This window comes from Lynx rufus, unplaced genomic scaffold (genome assembly GCF_022079265.1).
Source record: "Lynx rufus isolate CCGP_SWC_20201006 ecotype Redwood Valley unplaced genomic scaffold, mLynRuf1.p SCAF_20, whole genome shotgun sequence".
In the NCBI taxonomy this organism is placed as follows: domain Eukaryota; kingdom Metazoa; phylum Chordata; class Mammalia; order Carnivora; family Felidae; genus Lynx; species Lynx rufus.
This window is the reverse complement of record NW_025814835.1, coordinates 8,341,788-8,357,117: the sequence shown is the minus strand read 5'-3', so window position 1 is coordinate 8,357,117 and position 15,330 is coordinate 8,341,788. Positions and strand designations below refer to the sequence as shown.

Sequence of the window (15,330 nt, the reverse complement as noted above, 5' to 3'; positions counted from 1 at the left end):
GTGCACTAGAACAAATAAAACCATTTCTGGAGGTTTTTAAAAACCTAGAGTGAATCAATCAAAGTGAATTTATTTCTTGAAAATGCAATGTAAAGTTTCAGTCTCTCGGAACGAATCCTATGCTTGAGCACCTGAGTGACGTTGTGTTGATCTCTGGGGCTACCCTTAAAACTTACGTTTCAAGTGAGAACATAATTGCCACATTTTTATCACAGAACTTCTCAGGGAAAACACGTTTTTAATATGTAAAAGATCTTATCGCAGGAGCGCAGAAAAACGTCCATTGGAGAAAAGATCCCTTGGGCAAGGGTGGGAGGAGGTGTCTGGAAAAATTGTAAACGGAAATGGGTGAAAAGGATTAATGGTATGCTGTGTTTGGTGCCATTTTGGAGTATGTGTTTGTGAAAGGGCTTGCCCCCGCCCCCAAGCTGAGCTATTTTATAGTTCAGTAAATTGCAGAAAGCTGATAGTAATGCACATAATTCTTGTTCAATAAATGCACACAAACTTGTCTGGTGGTGGGTACACCTGGTTATTTCTGGCTGTTTCCCTGCGCTCCTGGTTAACTGTATGCCCTTTGAATTCTCCCTGGAATCGGTTGTACCATCTATTTGTTCCTTCTAAATCAATGAATGAGATCCTATTGTCTATAAGTGTTCGCTTCATGTATGTTTGGAGTCATTCATTTACCTTTTTTTAAAAAAGCTAACCTTAAACAGCAAATCAGACAGGTATCTATAACAGATTTGGTCACATAATGCCCACATTTAACCCTCAGCTTCTGAAAGGGCAGATTTCAGTCTAATATTTTGCATCAAGCCTGACACATTTCCTTTTTCTTTTAGCTTCAGACAAGCTTGACTGAGCCAATGACGTTATCCAAATCGATATCTCTTCCTCGTAGCGCCTACTGGCATCACATCACCCGTCAGAACAGTGTTGGAGAAATCTACAGTTTGCAAGGCAAGTAACTTGAAAATAATCAAGCGGCACCTCCATTAGCTTCCTACAGGTGGGCCAGGAGGCATGCAAATTGCCTTGCTTCCGTTTCCTCCATTTTTCATTTATCAGCTGTCACTGGCCACAGTGGGGGCTCTGAGATTTATAGTGGCGTTTCTAAAGCTATCATTGCTCAGTCTCATGGTAGAAATTATTCCAAAAAGTCGCTGAGGGCTGAGGACTGTATTTGGCACCTGACTAGAACATTATACATAAAAACTGGAACTTGACTGGAACGTTATACAAAACATTATCAGAAGCTTAAAGTAGCTGATCCTAGGGTCTGTTTCATGCTGTTTTATAAAGGATTTTTTCCTTAGCATCCTTTTTTCTTAATAGGATTGAATATCAGTTCAGGGGGCTGATTTCAGGCTCTGTAGTAAAACACTACACAACCCGATTCTCAAAAGTCTTCAAGTGTAGCCAGAGCCTTGGCACAGAAATAATTCTGGAGGGCGCAAGGCGGGAGATAAGTGTGAATACTTTGCTTCTGTACTTTTCCTAATGATTAATGGTTAATGAACTAAAATGGGAATGGTTTACCAGATGAATCAGATTCATAGACAGCAGGTATTTGATCGACTGCAGCACAAACCTCAGATTTGGCATTCTTTTTTTTTTTTTCCTATTCTTTCCCTGTTGTCTTAAAATGAATAGTCTTATCCTTCAGATAAAATACTCAGCTATAAGCAATTGACTTACAGCTCACCAAGACTGAAGGAAGTGGGAACTTAGAAAAATAAGGCTAACAAAACGCAGCTAAAAAACAACTCATCCAACAAAGAGTTTTTGAGCACAGTGGGTTTGAATGTAATAGGCACCCAGTAAATCCCTGGTGAAGAAATGACCGGTATGACCTTCAGCATAGTTGGACATTCAGACTGTTTTTCCATCCATACTTTAACTTTTGCTCATATCGATAACACGAAGTCTTTCAACAACAACAGCAAAATGTTTTGGCGATGCGGAAACTGAAATGGTGTATTTTTAAAGCAATATCTGCTTGCCAGCGTTTCAAACCTAGACTAATGGAATTTGGTCAGTGGGAATTAATGATGAAAGATTCGTTCTGCAAGGAAAAGCTGTCAGAACAATTTTAGTCATTTGTTGCTGGTACTTGCATTTTATATTTTAAATGAACCCTCTTATGGAGAGTTATTATCTTTTTGTGTTATTTCTTTGTATGAGAAAACCTTTTACAGGATAAGGAGTAGAGGGTCGAGGAGGCTCTTGAATGTCTTGTGGATCACAAAGGGGAGACCACATCTTGCTTTTTTGCTTCTGCTCAAATGCTAAGTCGCGATCTTGGGAGATTAATCTTGCTTGCTCCTATGATTAGAAATAATTAGAAAATATGCTTTTAGTGTAAGGTTATTTTTATTTAAACCTAAACAGATAGGTGTAATTATTGTTAAAAAACAAAATTCAACCGAGTAAATTTTACAAATCGTGTTGGCTTTATTCAGTTATTCATGAATGAAAAGCATGCCATATAGCAGATAGGAAGGAGGTCTGAGGAGCTATATGTAATGCAAGACTTTTATAGGGAGACAGAGCGGGACAAGGAAATTATACTGGACAAGAATGAACTGGGTGTAGCAAAGTCATCTCCTTAAGGGGACCACAGAGGTCTATAAGATAGAATCCCTCACTAGCATTGACCACATAGTTCCCCATTGACTGGTTTAAGAGTCTGTTTCTGGGAGAGCAGAAACTCTAATTATGTGTTAAGTCTTGGGTAGGCATCATGAGGTTTAGCCTAAGTGACTCCATATTGAGTCTACTGTCTTGTTTTTAACAATATTGATGTTTAATAAAATAATAAAAATATTTTTGTAAAATAATAACTTTATTTTGTAAAATAAAAAATATATGTATTTTTGTATTTTTCATGCAAAAATACAAATGGCCACATTTCTAAGCAAAAAGAAAGTGAGATGTTACTACAAATAAGTTGGAAAAAGGTTGGAGCCAATGTCGTGATACCTTTGGGTTTTGACAAGAGTTTGGTCTATAAATCCAGCAAATGAAAGATTGTTGTTTGCATGGTAGTGTGTGGGGAATTTTTCTCCAAAGGAAGAGCTGACATTGAGACTGATACACAATATCAGAAATAATTTCATATGCATCCAACAAAACAATGCCAGAATGCATTTAAATTTCTCAAAACGCTGCTGGAGACTTGCCAACGGACAGTGTTGACTTACAATGTAACAGTCAGTAACTGATTAGAACACTCTAGGATCTATCTCACTGATCTTAATTTCCAGCAAGGTAAGGACTTAAATGCTTTATCAATTATGATGAATAGTTTGCTTGTATGGTCTCAAGACCACATTCTTCCTTGGTTGTTTGTCGTTTTTGTGTAACAAAGAAATATGTGTCGACTAAGGTGATTACCGCAAGTCCAATAAATACAGAATGTATTTGGGGCGCCTGGGTGGCGCAGTCGGTTAAGCGTCCGACTTCAGCCAGGTCACGATCTCGCAGTCTGTGGGTTCGAGCCCCGCGTCGGGCTCTGGGCTGATGGCTCAGAGCCTGGAGCCTGTTTCCGATTCTATGTCTCCCTCTCTCTCTGCCCCTCCCCCGTTCATGCTCTGTCTCTCTCTGTCCCAAAAATAAATAAACGTTGAAAAAAAAAAAATACAGAATGTATTTGATGTAAATTACATTTCGCTATATTGCGGGTTTATTTTTGTATTGTATGCTTCTTAGAGCAATACATTTTATATTTTACATACTCCTTATTTTATAGTTATATCATATACAGAGAGATATAAACATCTAGATGGATAGCTAGATCCTAGGTGAGTAGATAATATCTAAATAGATACAGAGGTAAATTTTTAGAGATGCTTTGACAAAGCTGATATATTTTATTCTCCTTTTGTTCTGTTGAGGCAGTCAAGTTAAGCAAAGGACAAGAGTCTTTTGACCATAGCTTTTTATTGGTGTGGAATCTACACAGGCTTCGTGCTCATGGATTCAGGGCAGGATAAAACTACCGAAACAAGAAAGAAAAATAGAAAAGTGAACCTTAGCACCCCTTCATACACATCTACATTTTTTTTTCAATAAACCACATTTGAAAGTGTAGTTATTTTGTGTCTCACTTCCTTGGTGGTGCTCCATGAAGGGCATCACTTCTTTACAAAGGGGAAAATACAGTCTGATCTTCCAGAGTCAAGGGAAAAATCTGACGATGGTGGGTGTTACATTGTCAAATAACCTGCAGGTAGCAATGAGAAATAAAAATGTACCGTTAGAATTTTTCATCATATTTCCTACATTCTAACTGTGAAGCTGAGATCAATATGAATTAAATTCAGCAGGCTTTCATTCAGAAGGCAAAGGGGGAAAAGCTTTATATCTCTAAACCTTAGTAGATTGGGATTCATTAATAAGCACTGCATGTTCTAGAACTGAAAAAATATTCATGGTGTGCAAACAAATCTATTCTGTTAAGACGTACCTGTAACTTCGATGGCCGGTCACCCTCAAAACTTCACTTGCTCTATTTTATTGGCTTCATTTCTGTCACCTGTTCTATAACTATAGTAGCGAGAGACACTGAAAAAGACCAACGTGTCAATACTGGCATCCTGCATTTACTTTAATATTTGGGAAAAAAGAGTAACTTACTTTAACAAGTACAAGTTAGCTAAGGACGAGGCACTACTATGCAAAATCTCTATGCCTAAATGGCTGGTAAGAGGTTGGGTCACGTCACGTCTTCTTGCAGAGGGTGTGAGTAAAGACTTTTCCTGTTCTTGATTTTTTCCAGATAATCAGGATGATTAGTTTGTATTAGAAAGTAAGTTTCTGTTTGTATTTCTCTGACTTACGCGTTAATGAAAAATTTGTGTGCCACGACGCATTCTAGGGATGCTGTCTCTAGACTTAGGCAGACCATACACTTCCAGGGAAGGAAACATGATTTTGAACTCTTGACTCAAAAGTAAATGCTTAAGGGGTGCCTGGGTGACTCAGTCACTTAAATATGCAAGTCTTGACTTCAGCCTAGGTCATAAGCTAACAGTTTGTGGCATTGTCTCCCTCTCTCTCTGCCCCTCCCCTGCTCCCCCCCCCACTCAAAATAAACTTTAAAAAAGTCAATGCTTAAAAAAATACCATTTGTTTAATATTGCTAGACTTAAGATTTTTGCTCTAAGGCCATTAGCAGATGTATTAAGAGCACGAGGAACACTAAAAAAGAAAAAAAATTAAAAAAGGATGAGGGGCGCCTGGGTGGCACAGTTGGTTGAGCGTCCGACTTCGGCTCAGGTCATAATCTCGCAGTTTGTGAGTTCGAGCCCCGTGTCGGGCTCTGTGCTGACAGCTCAGAGCCTGGAGCCTGCTTGGGATTCTGTGTCTTCCTCTCTCTGCCCCTTTCCCACGCATGTCGTGTCTCTCTCTGTCTCTCAAAAAATGAATAAACGTTAAAAAAAATTTTTTTAAAGGATGAGGGGGGGTTAGGGAGGAAAAAGGAAAAAGAAAGAAACAAAACCCTACCAGGAGGTCACGGTTCTTTTTTCCTTGGAAAGGCCGTCACCTTGACTTGTAGTCACCATTCGCATATCTTATAGGACGGACTGTGTAGCCAGGTCTTTAAATCGGGATTTGTGGAGATGGCTAAGCATTTATTGAAAATGACAGATCAATCTGGTAGAAACCACTGATGGTACCAGGCTCACCGCAGGCTCGCACTGAGTCTTTGTTGAATGCAAAAACAATGAATGTAGAAACGCGTTGGAGAGGACACACGGAGGGGACAGCACGGCTCCCACATGCCCTCTCTGAGGACATTCCTCAACGGTTCCGCAGAAGGAACCGTCATGTCTGGTGCCACGCCAGCCCATCCTGGGCCCCCTCTTCCCCTTGCGCACACTTAGGTCTCGGTGGGCTTGACCGCTTCCTGCTTTAGGACGGCCCTGAGTCCACAGACACTTGCTACCACCGGTCTTCGTCTGGTGAGCACAGGACGGGCTGTGAGAGGCTGGTGGCTCGGTCCCCATAACCTGGCAGCTGGGTTTGTGTCTCTCCACCTGCTGCTTTCCATCTGGAGAAGTTTTTCCACCAGCCACGCTGATGGGAAGCGGGGTCAAGAACGTGGGCTGAAAACGGTCCCCGGGAAGTGGGCTTCGGGACCGTGTGCCAACCTGAACCCTCCCCTGATCCATTTCATCACTTATTTGGACACAAAACCCTATGGGGATATACTGTGACTCGTTTTTGAGCAGCTCGAACACCCTCACTGTTTGCATCAAGGATGATGGGGGTGCTGTTTGCAAAAGCGCTAACTTTTGGAGCTGTGCTTTCATTAACACTGATTAATATTCGCTGCCGGCTCTGAATCGTCCACCTCCCTCTGCCCTCTCTATGTCTGTAATTAAGCTGCAGACTGCCCACATCAGCACAGTGGCGCACCTGATTACACAGAAGGCATGTTACTCTCGCCGAAAGGGCATGGGCGGCTTCAATTTCTCGGAAGGACAGGATGCAAACAGGCAATTAGAATTAGAGATAACCTTCAGAAAACAGTAAATAGAATTCTGACATAGATTAGGAAGGTAAATCGAAGGATTTACTCACTCTTCACTCGACTATGACCCTCTGTCTTTCCTGCCCATTCAGTTTCAAGTTCACGTTGTTTATAAATCGTTTCCACGGAGACCTTCTGTTCAAATTTTCATCATATGAGGTTTTCCGAATTGCAAAGTTAATAAAAGCTTTGTATAGCAAGTTAAAAAAGAAAAAAAAGGAAAGAGAAAAGAAAATTGCACCGATGGTACAAAGGAGCCTGCATATGTTCAGTGCTCCACGTGTGCACTGACAGGTGAGGCAGTCATGGCGACTGGTAGCAGCCAAGTGCATCGCACATCCCGCATGGGGCCCAAGTCCACTGGTGGAGATGTAGCAGCAACCCCAAAATGTGAGCCATTTTCCAGAATCAACCCTCTCTGGTAAATCTTTTTTATGAACATTTAGTGAATACCTTTATCTTAGAAGAGTAAGTCAAAGACAGCCAATGCCTCCCTAGACATCAGTTTGGGGTTTTTTTTTTGTTTTATTTTTTTTTATAAATGTTTATTTATTTATTTTGAGAGAAAGAGAGAGAGAGAGCACACAAGACGGGGAGGGACAGAGAGAGAGGAGAGAGAGAGAATCCCAAGCAGGCTCCACGCTGTCAGCACAGCGCCCCATGTGGGGCTCGATCCCATGAACCATGAGATTGTGACCTGAGCCAAAATCCAGAGTCAGGCACTTAAGTGACTGAACCACCCAGACACCCCTAGATACCAGTTTTTAGAGATAAATGGAGTGATTGCTTCCCAAAATAGACACCGTAAAAATGCTCAAAGTGTTCTCACTGTGAAATGTTCCTCATATGCTAGAGCCACAATCACTCCCTCTTCTGTGCCCCCAGACACTTATAGATGACCCTAATATACTGATGTATTTGTTTATAAACCCTCTTCCTCCATTCATTTGTGAGGTAGAAACTTCAAATGATTTTTATCCCTATGGCTCAGCCAAATTTAGAGCTCATTGTGAAGGAGTGCTGTCTGTAGGTTAAAATACTGAGTTTTGGAGTTAAATAAACCTGACTTTGAATATTAGCTTTGCCACTGCTGAGTTGTATGATTTTGGGCAATTTAGTTAATCTTTCTAAGCTTCTTTTTCTTCATGTCTAAAATGAGGATAATGGTTTCTATCATGGCACTTAAATGAGATAATCCACATTAGGTATAAACATTCAATAATTATTAACCATTGTCTGTATATTGAAGTAAATTAAATTTCCATTAAGAAGTTCCTCTGATGAAGGGAAGTATGCTATCCTACTCCAATTTATTCTAGTATTTACTTTAAAATATTATTGCAGTTTTTCTGCTATGCATGAGGAATTTTGTTTTGTTCTAAAGACTTTCTAAAAGTCTAGCTTTAAGAAATGCTTTATAGCTCTTACAGTTCTAGAAAAACCAAATCTCTCAACCTAACCCTCAATTTTTAATGCGAGATACAAATAAAATGTCGGGCTTAAGTCTTTACTTATTTTTTTTCTTCCCGTCAGTGAGTTTAAACAAGACATCTCCCCTCAAACAGATGCCCCCCTTCTCCCAAGCCTCACATGGCTCAGTCCAGGTAGCCCAAGGGAAATTAGAACCCGTGTTTCAGGCCAAGGCGTTGCAAATTCCTGGAAGGAATTTATTCAGCTCAGTGCACAGGAAGTGCCCCTGCTCCTCCCCACTCACCCCAGTCCCCCTCAAGATCTACTCTAGCTGATTAGCCTACCCTGACTTCTGAGAAGCCTTTCTGAGAAAGGTCTTCCCCCACTAAGGTAGACCAGGCTGCCTAAGCCAGTTATGCCTCAATTTATTCTCTCCTGGGATGTACTCTACTGGGTGGAATAAAGGTGAAAGGTAAGATTTAGGCTGTTAATTAAGTTCTCCTGGCATAGCACAACACAGAATCTAAAGAGGGCGCCCAGGGTAAAGTATAACAAGTCAGCCATTTAATCATTGTTTACCAGAAACGTAAAAGTAGTAGATAAAGATAGATAAAGATAAAAGACTCAAGAGTTACCAGATGTTATACTGGATTAGTGTAATCTGCCAGTGGCTTTACTAAAATAAATTGCTTCTCTCTCTTTAATTCAAACCTGAAATTGAAATTGGAATTAAACCCGAAACCTGATCTCTATACTTGATTTTTCTCCCTCAAGCTTCACCCCCTACCTAATTTTTAAAATATAGGAGGCAACATATTAAGGTCAATATTAATCAGACTATTAGGGAAAAATATATATTCCATTTTATTCAGGAGGAAATAAACATAGTACATAATACTAATTCAGGGAAAGGTTAATACAACCATGACTGAAGCCCAGCTGTCTTTGTCATGTATATGTGTGCGTGTGCACATGTGTGTACACACATACACAGATATGCGTGCGCACACACACACACACACACACAACCATATGTGCTCAGTACTGTCTCACCATATGTTGCCTTTCTGAAAACTGTACCTATTAAGCTACACATCACAAATTATGAAATACATAGGAGAACATATAGGGGGAAAATGTTCAAATATATTTTTCTCCAAGACCTCTGTTTCCTGTTGTATTTTTTAACCACATCTCAATCTCTGGCCCTTCAACTAAATGCACCCTAACCCTCGTTATAGGCTTAATAATCGTATTTTGTCCATTTTTCCCTCTATTGTTCTTGATCTTCCAAAGAAAGACTACAGTATTCTGAGATTTGATAATGATCGGAGGATTTAAAAATGTGGGGAACATCAGGAATTAGCATCATTGAAATGATACTTGATACAGAATAAACTGCAAAGTTAATGTAGATTTAATCCTACATGCGACCTTCAGTGAAGTTCTAAGACTCACCCTACTGCCCTACAAAGAATAGATGCTCATAGAAAGTCTGCTGCTGCAAACTTAAAACATCCAATATCTAAAACTTAGGAGCATGGTTATATAAGAGAAATTTACGTTAAGAATTGAAGCCCTGTGCATAAGCGTTGCCTGTACTTAATACAGGAAGAGTAGCATAGTTTGGAAGTTCTCTTAGAAATCTTTCTTTGGCACTGGTTTCTTAAATTGGTTTGACAGGAAGGTTAGAACCTCCCTTTTATTTTTGTAAAACTATTCACAACACAAGGAGAAGTTCAATGCCAAACTTTAAGTGATAATGTCTTTTACATATATGCTCGAAGATAAAAGATACATGACTTTCAAACAGAATTTTCTTACTCATAGAGTTCTTACACAATTCTATGACAGAAATTGTTCTTATTCTTTTATTCACCAGAAAATCCCATTCTTCCCAATGAATTTCAGAAGTTACTTCTCCTATATAAAGTTGAGGACTAGCCATTGTCTGGGGCCCTGTCATTCCCATTGTGGAATTCTGTCTGTGCTCAAAAAAAGATGTTGGCTCAGAACACCCTGTGATTGTATCTGTAACTCTAATTATCACCATCCTGATTAATGGGGAAGCTTTTCTCCGAGATACAGTTTATCATATATGAATTCATTTGTAAAATATTTTAAAGTTGTCTAAATTTTTAATAGAGTTTAACATTATTCATAAGTGCACACATATACACACACACACCTCACATTTTTTCCAAAAAAAAAAACAAATGAAACACGTCCTAGAGTACAATCCATTTTATTTTACAGCATGCTTCTATGTTAATGTTACAGCTTCTTTAGGGGCACGTCAAATAAACTGAAGTGTGTACAGTGAAAATCACAACATGCTATTCATTCATTCATTCCTGTTTCCTGGTCTCAGCATTGAATCCATCCTTCTGAAGTTAATGAGACACTAAGAGTCAGGAAATTGAAGATCTCATCCTAACTGAGTAACTCATCGGCACTCAGCTGTGTGTAACCACTTGTAATCCCCCATTCAACAAATGGACGGGGGTAGACTATTTCACTGGTGTCAACAGAGATATGCATGGCCTGAAGCACAAATGAGGAAGTGTAGCACGTTTGAAAATTCTTTATAGGAAGAAGAGGGATATTTGATTGCATAGTCTGCTACCAACAAGATATTATGCTACATAATATGACAAATATAACCTCATATAGACTCTTAAATACAGAATACAAACTGAGGGTTGGTAGGGGGAGGGGCGAGGGGAGGGGAAAATGGATGATGGGCAGTGAGGAAGGCACTTGTTGGGATGAACCTGTTGTATGTAAGCGATGAATCACGGAATCTATCCCCGAAACCAAGAGCACATTGTATGCACTGTATGTTAACCAACTTGAGACTAAATTATATTTAAAAAATAAAATAAAATAATAAAACAAAAAATAAACCCAAGTTAGTTAACATATAGTGTTAACTAACCTGGATTAAATATATATATATATATATATATATATATATATATATATAACCTCATATAAACCACACACTCTAGAGAAGGTAGATTGTTATGGATGCAGTTTTTATAGAGGGAGAAAGGCAGTATCACTGTCAACTTATTTATTGAGCACTTTGTACCATGTCACGATATATGACCTTCCCAACAACCGTCTGAAGTAGGTACTATTGTTGTTCCATTTTGCAGATAAGGACTCTGAAATACAAAAATAACTTCCCTAAAGGACAAAAGTGGGATTATCAACCCATGCAGTCTTATTTTTCTAGCTGGAGTGCCACCAGGATAGGAAAGTTACATAACTGCCCCAGGGTAACAGAGTTTAAGGCAAGGTGGAATAAAACATTCGGAAACTCTACCCTTCTGCCCAGTTACATTCTCTTTGAACCATAATCAAGGTTTACAAGAATTATGCCTCTGAAAAGCGGGCAACAGCTATTCTCAAATGTGCTTTAAATGAGACAACCCAGATGGAAGGCATCGAAGCAATTTGTGGAAAATCCACAGTGTTCAAAGTCAAGTTGTATATGGCTTGGGCACTGCTTTTAAAAATTTCATATAACAGCTTTGCTTCTTTCGTGGAACAATTTAAAGCACACTGTGTATGTAAATTAGTTGGTTTAACTCCTGAGAGTTGCTATTACTTTTCATTATTACTTTTCAAGCTTTTTAACTAAGTTTTACAGCAAGTTCAAATGTGTCTCCCTCAATTTTAATTTCTTTAGAAATGTCTTCTTTTGGAGATTTCAAAATCACTTTCCCAGTAGTAAATCTCTTTTATTTCATACCCTTTCCTCCCTCCTGCATATTTCCAGCTCTTTTCTTCAGGCATTAATGCTGACATGCACAGTTGTCTTGTTGTGCTGTTAGTTCATGTGGTTTCCATCACGAAAGTGTAAAATGTCTTCTTAATCAAGCTTCATTTCCTTTATATGAGCTATTTTTGTGTCTTCCTTTGAAAAGCGGTTTTTTTTTTTAACTTATGACAGGATTATTTCTAAAAACTTGCCAAAATTCTAAGGAATGAATACTTAAAATGTAACTGAAATAAATATTCAAAAATTTGATTGCAAAATGAATACATCCTTACTGAAAAAACTCAAGACACAAAGAAATACATGGATGCAAGGTTAAAAGCCACCAGTAGCTTGTTAGACTATAAGGGTGGCAAGATAGAGAAAAATAGAAATTAAGATAAGATCCCTATATATTTATAAAATTAAGATCGCATTTTATATTAACTCATTTGTTATATCTTTAAGTTGTATATTTTACTGAGAACAAAATCTATATGTGACATATAAGGACTAACATTCCACTGAAAAACTCTTATTTATTTAACAATAGAGCTCTTGTTCAGCATGTACATTATGTGTTTTTGCTGTTCTAAACAATGCCGTAGTAAACACACTTGTGTGTAATATTTTTTTTAATGTTTATCTATTTATTTTTGAGGGAGAGCATCAGCAAGGGGGGGACAGGGCAGAGGGAGAGAGAGAATCCCAACTACTGGGGCTCATGAGATCATGACCCGAGCTGAAATCAAGAGTCAGACACTTAACGGACTGAGCCACCCAGGTGTCTCCATTTGTATATAATCTTTGATTACAATAATATTTCCAGAAGTGGGATTTATACATTTTTTTCACTCGGTGTTTGTCACACTGTGCCTAGGCCTTGGGGATGTATCCCGTTTACAGAGAACAAATCAGATGTGGTTTCCATCCCTAATATACATCCAGTCTCATAAAAAATACATTCCATGGGGCGCCTGGGTGGCGCAGTCGGTTGGGCGTCCGACTTCAGCCACGTCACGATCTCGCGGTCCGTGAGTTCGAGCCCCGCGTCGGGCTCTGGGCTGATGGCTCAGAGCCTGGAGCCTGTTTCCGATTCTGTGTCTCCCTCTCTCTCTGCCCCTCCCCCGTTCATGCTCTGTCTCTCTCTGTCCCAAAAATAAATAAACGTTGGAAAAAAAAAATTAAAAAAAAAAAATACATTCCATAAGAGCGTAGATACTAAGTTGTTCACTTATTCAACGATTATGCATTGAGTTGCTTTTCTCTGTTATTTCTATGTGGTTTGGGACACAAAGATGCAGAAGAGACGCAAGACACTTATTCACATGAAAGTATATGCCAATAATTACCTAGTAAAGAAAATAATAAGCAAGGTAATTGCAGACATTGACGAGCATTATGAAGAAGCTATATCAGAATCATGACAAGAAAGTCAATTGACCACTAAATCTCTTTAAGAAGTGTTATTTGAATTCAGGATTCAGATGTCAAAAGCAGATCAGCCTGCAAAAGTTTGAAAAAGAAATTGCAGACATAGACATCATGGTCAGGCAGAAGCAAGTCTGGTGTATCAGAAGGAAGACAGGTACATCTGGAGTGGGTGGAGCACAGGGAAAACGGCCCCCGTGGGCAGTGGTGGGCAAGCAGGACTAGATAAGAAGGACCCCATAGTGATGTACAACAATGGCAGTTATTGGCTCAGCCTAATAATTCTAGTATAATCGCAGAATATACCCAAAGGAATGTTTCATCAAGGGTTCAGGTATATTGCGTCTTCCCGCTGTATCACTTTTTTATAATTAACAAATGCAGTGCAGTTCTTTATCTAAATTCCGTTTTGCCATGTTTTCCATTTATTTTCAGTGTTTCTGTGTCTTTATACTTTAGATGTTTCCTGGTCGAAATAGGTTGGACTTTAAAACTCAAATTAAAGTATGCTTTTGTTCTTTTATAGCAAAATTCAATCACCTTTATTTATTTTGATTGTACATATTATGTTTTTCCACTCTCTAATTTTATAATTTTGGTTTGTAACATTATTTACTTCTTTGCCCTTCCTTATCTTATCTACTTTTTTAAAAGTTTGTTTTTGTGAGAGAGAAAGAGAGAAAGAGAAAGCGCATAAGTGAGGGAGGGGCAGAGAGAGAGAGAAGGAGACACAGAATGTGAAGAGGCTCCAGGCTCTGAGCTGTCAGCACAGAGCTCAATGCAGGGCTTGAACTCAGGGACGCTGAGATCATGACCTGAGCCGAAGTCGGAGGCTCAACCGACTGAGCCACCCAGGCGTCCCTTATCTACTTTTAACCACATTTTTTTTTTATTGTCCCTCCATCCCCTTCTTTGGAATTATGGATATTCTCTCAGTAGTTAACTGAAACTGTTCATATGGTCACTTGACCAAAAAGTAAAAACAGAGGTATAAGTATAAATGTAGCTACACTTCTCTTTTTAATACCTTTCAGATTTCATGCTTCTGTTATCTATTATTTTATTTCTCTCCTCTTTTGAAAACATTTCAAATTTAATAATTAATACTATTATTTTTACAGCTAGTGCACATTGGATCTTCGCATCTGCTTCACTGATTGCACTTCATCCCTTCTTCCTGAGTTCAAATTCTTGTTTTTATCAATACATTATTTGTTTCCTTTAGTGAACTTTTATCTTTAGTGAGAACGCGATGTTTTGTGAAGATGAATTAATTTCATCTTTATTCTCGCATGATATTTCAGTTGGTTATGGAGTCCTTAGCCATTTGAGGACAGTTTCACTATTTTCTCACTTCACTGATTGCCTCTGGCTTCATCTCTTGAACGACACCCCAGCTAGTGGTGAAATTCTCAGCCACCTGGAGAGTCTTCTGTCCCAGCCCTTCCCGACCCATCAGATTACTGTTGAGCTGTCAGTCTAGCTGTTCATCTTTCGTAGAGAATTGTCTTTTCTCTCTGCTTTTAGAAATTTCTTCTTGCATTTGGAATTAAGAAGCTTACCCTCATGACTCAAACTATGGATGTCTCTTTGATTTTTCTCATTGGATCACAATATATTTCTTCAACCTGACAAGTCCTACCTTCATTTGTTCTGAAAGACTATTATGACTTATTTATTTAAATATTGCCTCACCCTCATTTGCTCTATCATCTCCTTTAGGAATGACTAATCTCTGCTTGATATTCATGTTGTGTGTGATTAACAATAGTAGACACATTTTCATCTCTATAATATCTCTGTGCTACATTGGAGCGATTTCCTCCTACCATACAATTCACTCTGGATTCACTCTGCAGTTGTGTCTATGTTACCACCTCCATCATTCATTGATGCCTTTAATATCTAAATACTGGAATTATTTTGTAAATATCATCTATTCTCTTTTTCACACCGACTTATTCTTTTCTTGTGACTTAAGTTTCTCTTTACTATATATATTTTTTTCCTTTCATACCACAAGAGTGTCTTTAGTCTTGTAGAATATACTTATTTTAGTCCCTTTGGAATTGTTTTACTACCATTGTTCATTCTCTTATCGTGACTGCTGACTCTGAGTCTTGAAGAGACATTCCATTGGGCGTGTTTTAATATCTGATTACAAATTCATCTTCAGTAAGAA

General features: G+C 38.7%; 1 protein-coding gene across 1 annotated transcript in view; it reads left to right on the top strand.

Moving 5' to 3' along the window:
• The window catches only part of DOK6 (docking protein 6), a 361,914-nt gene that overhangs the window by 299,391 nt on the left and 47,193 nt on the right, over positions 1-15,330 (top strand). The window contains exon 7 of the mRNA XM_047086483.1: positions 846-963. Within this exon, the coding sequence (XP_046942439.1) occupies positions 846-963 (118 nt within the window). The remainder of the gene's footprint in view (positions 1-845; positions 964-15,330) is intronic.